This window comes from Cloeon dipterum, chromosome 4 (assembly GCF_949628265.1).
Source record: "Cloeon dipterum chromosome 4, ieCloDipt1.1, whole genome shotgun sequence".
Lineage (NCBI taxonomy): Eukaryota > Metazoa > Arthropoda > Insecta > Ephemeroptera > Baetidae > Cloeon > Cloeon dipterum.
In genome coordinates this window covers 34,446,790-34,455,791 of record NC_088789.1, presented here as the reverse complement: position 1 = coordinate 34,455,791, position 9,002 = coordinate 34,446,790, and the positions used below count along the sequence as shown (strand labels likewise).

Here is a 9,002-nt window from a genome sequence, read left to right as displayed (position 1 = left end):
CAAAAATCGTCATTTTCGTGTTTTTGTAATTATTGCCAACTCCAAATCTCGAGTTGTATCCATCAGAATTACAAAAATTACCCACCATTAGACACATCTCGGCCTCCTCTAAATAAATAAAGGGTTTAAGGGGTGCAAAACCCACCCCTTTCATCCCCCTCGCTACAATTAAATCAGAAAAAACGTACATAGAAGCATTTATTTTTTCTAGCTTTAAATTTAATTTAAACGAATTGTATAAATTAGTGTGTTTTGAACTTGACCTGTTATAAAAAATAGGTGCAATCCGATGAAGAGGAGGATTTCACGTTAATAATCTTGCTGCGTCCGCAGTGAAGGAGATGAAATTTATCTGTGTGTATTTTTTGTGATCAGTGCGTGCGTGGAGCCTCCCACGTTAGTTTTCCGGCGAGCGAGCACCTGGGCTCATTTGTTTGGCCCAATTAAACGAGTCTGAAACGGCAGCACTTAGCGCGCAATAATACACGCGGGGAGAATAAATAGCGGTGGCGCGGCGGACAGCACAGATTTTTCGGGACGTGTAATTATCCCATCAAGCGAGCCGCATTTTTCAACAAAACCCTCACTTACAATTAGAGTGGCATGGCGAGCCGGCCAAGCCACAGCCAACCGCCCTTTTCGCCGTCTAATTGCCCGAAATTGTCCGAGCATTAACTCGAAACCGAACCAACACACAAACTCGAATTCCTGCCTCTCATTTGGTCGGTGTATCGGTTTTCAAATTCCCAGGGTATTCTAAATCAAAGAAATAAAATTGTGTACAAATAGTTAGAAAAGGGGAAATTAAAAATAATTAAATCTGGAAAACAGCCTTTTCGGAATTTATTAAAATTAGATTATCTCGAGATCTAATTATGCTAGAACATTAAATTTGGTGCCAAAAGATGCCCAATGAGACGGCCTAAAACTTTTAAATTTAAACCATATTTTTTAAATTTTTAAAATTTGAATAAATTTTGAGTTAATTTTTATTTTTTGAATAAATCAAAAATGGAATTTTTTTTAAATTTACTAACCGTTATATGAAATGTTGCCCTAAATGTTTATAACACGCCTAGTAAATTTCAGGGTAATTGAACCTGAAGTTTTTTAAAAATAAAGGGTCAAAAGTTAAAAAATGTGGTTTTTTAGCTCAGGTGGAGACTGATAAAAATCAAATTTACACAATCAGTCAATATTTAACCTTTGAAACGTGCTTGGTGTCATCCCTGAGGTCATTCGAGACCATCAGAACAGGTTAGAAATCGAACCCTGGCGTCAGGGTAGCCCTCGACCGTTCGACATAATTAAAATCTCTTTTCGTAGCCACTTTAATTGTGAAATTTGCGCACCTTTGGAACGGCCAGGTTAGAAAAATGTGTAATTAGACCCTTGGAAAGCCATCAGATCTTTTTTCCCGCCATGCGCACTTCTCCCATTCAAATTGTTTTGGCGGGAAAAAAATTCGCACGTCGCTCTGCACTTTTTTAACGGAAAAAATATCAATTTTGCCTAATTCGACCCTCAGGAATCGATTGGTGAGCTCAGAAAGTTCATCAAAAACGGTATTTAATTATTAAAAAAATTTGAAAGTTGTTTTTCTCTTCTTGATGGTGTTGTTTGCATCCGGCGGTGTTGCAATCGAGCGGAAAACAATATGTGAGGGTGTAGCAATTGACGAGAGATTAGAGCATAGCGTCGCTGTCGAGCACTCGAGCCTCGAGCAGAGGCAGTGAGGATGAGGATGTGGCGACTGTCGACCGCGTTGGTGTCGGTGCTGGTGCTCGTCGCCGGCCCGGCTTCGTCATCTCATCTGCCGCACAACGGCAAAACTTGGGCCCTGCTCGTCGCCGGCTCCAGCGGCTACGAAAACTACAGGCACCAGGTACATTTTTTTCTGCTTAAAATATTTATTCAGTGTCAATAACACACCTTAAATCAGTTGTTATCTTTTTAAAAATACATGGAAAAGCCCTTAGTTAGCTTCCGAGCTGTGATTATTTATTTATTTTATTTTTTAATCATGTATTCCAGGCCGACGTTTGCCACGCGTATCAAATCTTGCGCGGAAATGGCATCCCGGACGAGCAGATAATTGTAATGATGTACGACGACATTGCCAACAGCAACGAGTAAATTTAAAATTAATCGCCGACAGTGTAAATTATTTTAAATTAATTATTTACAGAAATCCAATCAAAGGAGAAATCATCAACGAACCTGGCGGCTCCAACGTCTACGTGAACATTTCCAAGGACTACATTGGAGACGTAAAATAAATAATTATTAACCCCACAATTTAATTTAAAAAATTAATTTCAGGCGGTGAACGCGTCCACCTTTTTGGCAGTTCTTCGCGGAGACAAGGAAGCGGTCACGGGAGTCGGATCCGGACGCGTCCTGGAATCGTAAATTTACCCCCTTAATCTAAAAAACGATTAAATTTTTGTTTTCAGTGGGCCGCATGACCACATTTTCGTCAATTTCGTGGACCACGGGGCTCCAGGTCTGCTGGCCATGCCTACGGACGTGGTTTACGCCTCCAACCTGCTCAGCACCCTACAGGACATGTCTGCCAAGAGCAAATTCGCCAAGGTAACAGCGAAAATCAAAATCTAGAAGTTGCGAGCTTTTTATTGATATGCTGGAAATCAAAATCGGGCCAAAATTGAGGAAGTTAGACCAATTTTCAGAAATTCAGTTGTAGTTATCAGAGTGTCCACGGAGTGGCGCCACCAGTCAATTTTTTAAATTTACTCACAGAACCCAGTAACTTTTGAATTGTCTATTGTGTTTTTTTAATATCTAGCAGTTAAAATGTTAATATCGGCCCATAGGTGGATTTAAAAAAAAACATTAACTAACAATTTAAAATAGCACAGATTTTGGGGGCGTTGGCGTCAGCGGGGGCGGTTGGTGGTTACAATTATTATTGAATTTAAAGCAAGTAGAATTTCAGGACAAGTCTGATAAACTTTGGTTTTTTACTGTACGACCCATAGCAGCCGAGCTATTAATTTTCAAATTCCAAAAAACGTGATATTTGACATTTCAAACTTTTGTTTTCGGGGCCCAGGTGGGGACCTATGGGCCCGACGGTGTTGATTCAAGTACCAATCGATGCCCCTTGGCAAGGGGCGTCCGCTTGTGTGTGGTTTTACAAAATCGAACCATTTTTCGAATTTTTATGAATTTTTTTCTGCCAAGTTTTTATAAAAGTTAAAATTTTTAGAAATTGTTTTATTTTTATTAAAATTCGGCCGTATGTCTGATCATCGACCACGACCCCTCATCAGACATGTCTTCTAATGCGCTTATACCTGAGCTATCATACTGACCTTTTTCAGGGTACTCCGACCTGAGATCCACTCAAAACTAGTTTTTAATGCTTTTTTTAGTAATTTAGAGCACAATTGGCTTAAATCGGCGGCGATTTTTCATCCTTGCATGTCGCCGACCTTCTTCAGGGCCCAAAGGGTGCAAGACGACTTAAGCTATATTAATTTAATCATTTTCTCCTGCTTATATAGATGGTGCTGTACGTGGAAGCGTGCGAGTCTGGCTCCATGTTTGACGGTATCCTTCCTGACGACACAAACAGTAAATGAATTTTACCTTTTTGAACCCTGTTGCAACCTGAGTTCTTCTTTTAGTTTTCGTGGTGACCGCTGCAGACCCTGCGGAGTCGTCCTATGCGTGCTACTTTGACGATTTCCGCCGAGCCTACCTGGCCGACGTCTTCAGCGCCATGTGGATGCAGGATGCTGAACAGGTACACCCTGAACCTTTCGACATTTGGCTCAAAACCGAATTTAAATATATCTTGGCCCTTTATAGGAGGACCTGAGCCGGGCAACCTTGCACCACCAGTTCGAGACTGTGCGCACACGCACCAATACGAGTCACGTGGAGGAGTACGGCGACCTGAACGTCGGTGCCACCTTCGTGAAGGACTTTATCGGCGCCCTTCCGGTCAACTCCTTCCGCTCGGCCATCAGACACCCTCTCAGGGTAAATTTCAGATTTAAAAGGTGGCTGGTTCTAATTTTCTAAATCGTAGGATGTGGTTTCATCTCGGGACGTGCCCATTGAGGTGCTCAAACGGAGCATCAGGGCGGAAAAAGACGCGGCAAAGAAGCACGTCCTGCGCCAGAAGCTGCACAGGATGAACAAAGTGAGGGGCAAACTTACCTGAATTTTTTGAAATAATAATTATTAAAAATATTTAGCACCGGAAAATGATGTCGACGCAGTTCAGGGCGATCATAGAGTCGGTGATCAAGTCCAAAGACAAACTGAACACCGTTTTCAACACGCGTAAGCAGCTGAGGAACCTCAAGTGCTACGAGAAACTGGTGCAGGCCTACCACCGTTACTGCTACAACATCGCTCAGGTACATTTCCGACCGATTAATTGTGATTTGTGTTGATTCCCGCCGGTCAGAAGTCAATATGGCATCGAAATTTATAGTTGTTTGAAAATTCGCCCATTGTGAAGCTGCGCAGTAGACTTGTGCGCATCGCAAGCATGCGCAGTATGTTTAGATCGCTTCTTTATGTCAAAGGGAGGCTAAAACTCATCACTGCGCATGCGTGACCAAAATTAAAACCTTCTGCGCAGTCGTTATTCCCACCGGGGGCCAAGTTGCGATCTGTGTTGGTTTTCCCGCCGGTCAGAAGTAAAAAATAATGGAGGCCAATCAGGAGAAAATCCAGCGGCCAATCAGAAGCGTCGAAAAAGAGGCGTGCCGACCTAATAATTTCATTCCCGCGTATTTTGTTCCATTTCCATCAGCCTAACGTGCCATCTAACGGTCGATTCACCAATTACCGGGCTAATCAGCTGTTTAAATAAATTTTCGAAGCCAATTTCATGTTAACTGCAACTTGCAACTAAAATGTTTGTATTTTTGCAGAATTCTCACGCCTTGGGCCACCTGTACAAGTTGGTCAACGTGTGCGAGATGGGCCTGGAAGCCGAGCTTTTCGTCCACTCGATCAAATCCGTCTGCGAGCGCAACTCCAGCGCCGGATTTCTAACCGACCACGTCATTTAAAAGAATAAAATAATAATCTTTAGCCCTGAGACGAACTGAATTATTTTCACGCGACATTGAAGATTGATCTGCGATTAAAGAAATTTCAGGACGTGCGACGGCCTGGTTGTAAAAATTTAAAATCTGAATTAATTTTTTAGCACGCCGGTCGCACGTCTTTACATATTTTGTTGCAGTGACAGCCGTTTTAACGAGGTTATATTTTAAAATGCAGACTCGAATCTGATCAAAATAAAATCCTTACAATGTACTCTGCTGTATATATAGTGGCTGGAAATTAATTACGTTTCGATGTCGGCCGCCCGCTCGCTAATGACATCAATCAAAGTCACCGCTGCGCTCGATTTTGTTGCCGCACCGCGAGATATGGCAAAGGTAAAGCGCCGCCCGACAAATAAAATAAGGGGGACAGGACAGGTGTCGTCGCAGCCTATTACGGATGTCGCCTTCTGCTGATTAACCAAAACCTGCTCTTCACGCCCACTGACACTCACAAATTGATACTTCATCCGGCATAATCTAAGAGACCAGAGTGTTTTTTTTCAATTCCAATCGATTCCTGAGGGCTGAAATAATTTTTTTTTTATTTTGACGTGCGAGAAGAGGAGCAAAGCAGAACAGTCTACATAGACAGAATATAGTTTTGCAGCTGTTTATACAGTTAAAAAAGTAGTTATTCAAATTAAATCATTTTTATTCAATTTAAAATGGAAGAGAGAGTTTTTTGAGGAGGAGATGCTGGCAAATTGTTTCTCGTCAGCGGCGAAAGCATTATTTATTGCAACTATTCATAGTCTCTCTGGGGTCCCTGGAAAACCGCGTTGACCCTTGCAATAAAACACAAAAAACACCTGGCACTCAGGTGAACACACACCTATTTTTATTGACAGAATTGAAATAAATAAAATTTTAGCAACGAGGAAAAGGATTTTGGACTAACAGATAGTATTAAATGAGACTGGAAAGACTGTATGCAACCTGCGCAGCTCCAAAGTATCGCGAGTTGCCTGCGTTCCATCCAACGAAAATTAAAAAAATCCGGACTGAAAGTAATAAATTATAATTCTTGTTAACAATATTCGAAAATAATATTAAAAAATCCTAAATAATCAAGAAATAAGTTAGAAGTGAATTTTTAGTCTTGCTTGCCATCCTGGCTGTCCTCTCGTACTTGATGACGAACCTTTTCTTCCCGTCCCTGAACGACAAGCTTATTTATTTGTGAAATGCCTGCTTTTTTGAGCTTTCCACTCCCTCCAAACACTTCAAACACTTCAAACACTATCAGCAGGAGCGTTGAAGACCTAAAAGATGCGAACCAAAGCATTCAAACGTAACAAATAAAACTGTTTCTTCAAAGCAAGAAATACCTGCAACCGGCGCTTCGGGAATGTCGTGCAGGTTGCGTACCTTCTGCAATCGAAACTAAATTTTCCACATTATATAATTCCTTGTTCTTCAGGCCAGCTTGCATAAGCACAACAATTTTGGGTTCCGCCATTTTTTCGACGGTCAGGAGTCCGAAGGACCAAAGGTCGGTGGTGTGGTCTTTGCCCGCAGACGCAAAAAGCGCCTCGTATGATTGGAATTTTCCGATTTTTCGAACCTGTTTAGCTTTGAGTATGCAACCTGCGTAGTTGCAGTGCGTCTCGAGTTGCATATATGTGCAATTCCTAAGCTCAGGTGGCAGCGAGGGCTGCGAGCACCGAAAATAGGCAAATTTTAGCTTTGAAAAATCGTTTTGGACCCTGAGTGAGGAGCTCGGACGGGCGTAACACTCTCTGGTTAGTCTTAGAATAGCCCAAAATCAACTTTTGGCTATCTTGGAATATTTTTTAGCTGTAACCCAATAATTGGGACAAATTTCAGGGTGGGGGGTACCCTGGAAATGTCGTCAGTGAACTCGTTGAATTATAAGAAAAATAGCTGCGTCCTTTTTGCGCGTCAAAATAGTCGGCGGTGTTTGAAAAGGCGCGGAGTGTTGCCAGAAGGAAGCGACGGTGCGGCTTCTATCAGGTCGCACGGCCTGCGGAAGGTCGATAACGCAGCAGGCAGTATGGTGAAAAACAGTAGCGGCCAGCAGTATCGTCAAATGTGAGCGAAAACGCAGAAATAACAATAAAAACCAGCGGCGGACAGGACCTCAAGTCGGGCTACCCTGGAAAAGGTCGTCAGGGTGGGTTTCCTCCGTTTCTCCCCTTTGCTTCGTGAGTTCTTCAATTTTCTTTGTTGTTGGAGGTGATAAAGAATAATTGCGCTGACCTGAAAAGCGAAACGCAGGTGAATGTTGTGGCCGTGATCCCCCTGGTTCCCGCCCGCCCTAGTCAAAAGATAAGTTGGCACTTGAGCGCAATAGGCGAGCCTAGCGCTCGCGGCCAATCAGAGCGCTGCGCGCGCTAGACAGCAGTCTGGAAGAGAGTCTGGAAGCGAGCGAACGCGTGTGCAAGGAGCACACGGCGTGGCGTCGATCCAGCGCGTTTTGTGAGCGTTCGGGGCGGTCCTGGCGACCTGCGGAGGTCCAGGAACCCTGAGCGACGTAGGCGAGAGAAAGGTTAGCGGGATTTAGTGGGATTTAGCGAGTTGTGAAGCGAGAATAGCGCGGGACAGAGCACGCAGGTAGTGAGACTTGACGTGGTCCCGCGCGAATTTGGCGAATTATTCGGTTTTTCTTTGTAATTTTCTTTGTTTTGTGAGAGATATCGCTTGTCGGTGAGCCGGGCGTGCGCCGCTCACCGGATTAAAGTGCGATTTAGAGCGGATGATCGCGGATCGATTAAGTTTCTGTTTCTGGCGGCCGATTGCGTCAGATTGCGTGGAACTTGCGTGGCTGGGACTGTACGCGGCATTCTGGACGTGACTTTGTCGCGTTATGTTACAGTTATTAGCCCGCTTCTCGCCCGTGAGTTCCGCGACTGGCTTGCAAATTGGGGAAACGGTTGTGCTAGTCGGTGTGGCCTGTGTGGGGCGCGCTGTCACCAAGTCCAGGGCATGGCCTCTCTGTGAGGAGGCCGCCGCCTGACTTGGGCGCCCGCTAATTGGCCGCCACCGGCGAACACACCAAACCCAATCTTTGTAATTTCTCTCAAATTAAAATCAATTAAATTCAGTAGATTAAAGCCACTTGTTCTTTCGGGAGGTTTTTCACAGCTCCTTCAGAGCTGTTTTCCTGCCCTATTAAAGTAGAGCCAATTTCACTTTGTAATAAAATCAGTTTCCTTGCTTGCCAAACCCTGCTTGTTTCCCTTTTGAACATTTACCCTTAAACCAGGACTAGGTAGAATTGTTTCTTTAAGACCAATAGCGCTTTAAGTCAGGTTAGATATTGTTAGTAAGCTAGCTAATTTGTGCCGCGAGCGAAGAATCCCAAGTGAGGTCAACCCTCCCCCCTAGACACCGACCCCAGAACCCCGTGAGCGCGCCCGAGCGCGCGGACCGAGCCCCGCGACACCCGAGCAGTCGGCACAATGTCTCCTTCGATAGCAACTTCCGGGCAGCGTGTTTTATCACTGGTGAACACACATCGATTCCTACCGCAGCGACATAGTAAAAAAATCCCCATTCTTGACATCAAATAAGGCAGTCCATCTTTTGTTGGCATCTCAAATCAGATCAAATAAATTGGCATGGTAAAAAAACTAAAGAAAATTTGCTTGTTTTACTTAGAAAATCAATAAATCCTTAAACGACTATCGATATGCAGATTTAGAAACTCGTCAGTGCCTGTTTTCTCTTTTTTATTTTACGAAGAAATGATGGAAACCTTTTTACATAGAAAAGCAATAATTAAACACCATGAAAAATCATAAATCTCTTTTGAATAAGATTGAAATGCAAAGAGTAACAGTGTCCATTTTTTTTCTTATTTAAATCGTGCTCTGTCAAACTGGACAAGTGCTTTGGACAGGTATTGAAGTAGGAGCTGCGCAAGGACGTGCACACTGACAC

General features: G+C 43.5%; 1 protein-coding gene across 1 annotated transcript; it reads left to right on the top strand.

Moving 5' to 3' along the window:
• The first annotated feature begins 1,723 nt into the window (after nucleotides 1-1,723).
• On the top strand, nucleotides 1,724-5,086 carry LOC135942259 (legumain-like). Its single transcript, XM_065488277.1, has 11 exons — nucleotides 1,724-1,885; nucleotides 2,035-2,132; nucleotides 2,189-2,270; nucleotides 2,323-2,408; nucleotides 2,457-2,595; nucleotides 3,531-3,600; nucleotides 3,654-3,772; nucleotides 3,838-4,011; nucleotides 4,061-4,174; nucleotides 4,230-4,394; nucleotides 4,917-5,086. Exons 1-11 carry the CDS (start codon nucleotides 1,739-1,741, stop codon nucleotides 5,055-5,057), a joined length of 1,335 nt encoding a protein of 444 aa, XP_065344349.1. The 5' UTR covers nucleotides 1,724-1,738; the 3' UTR covers nucleotides 5,058-5,086.
• The last annotated feature ends 3,916 nt before the right edge of the window (nucleotides 5,087-9,002 follow it).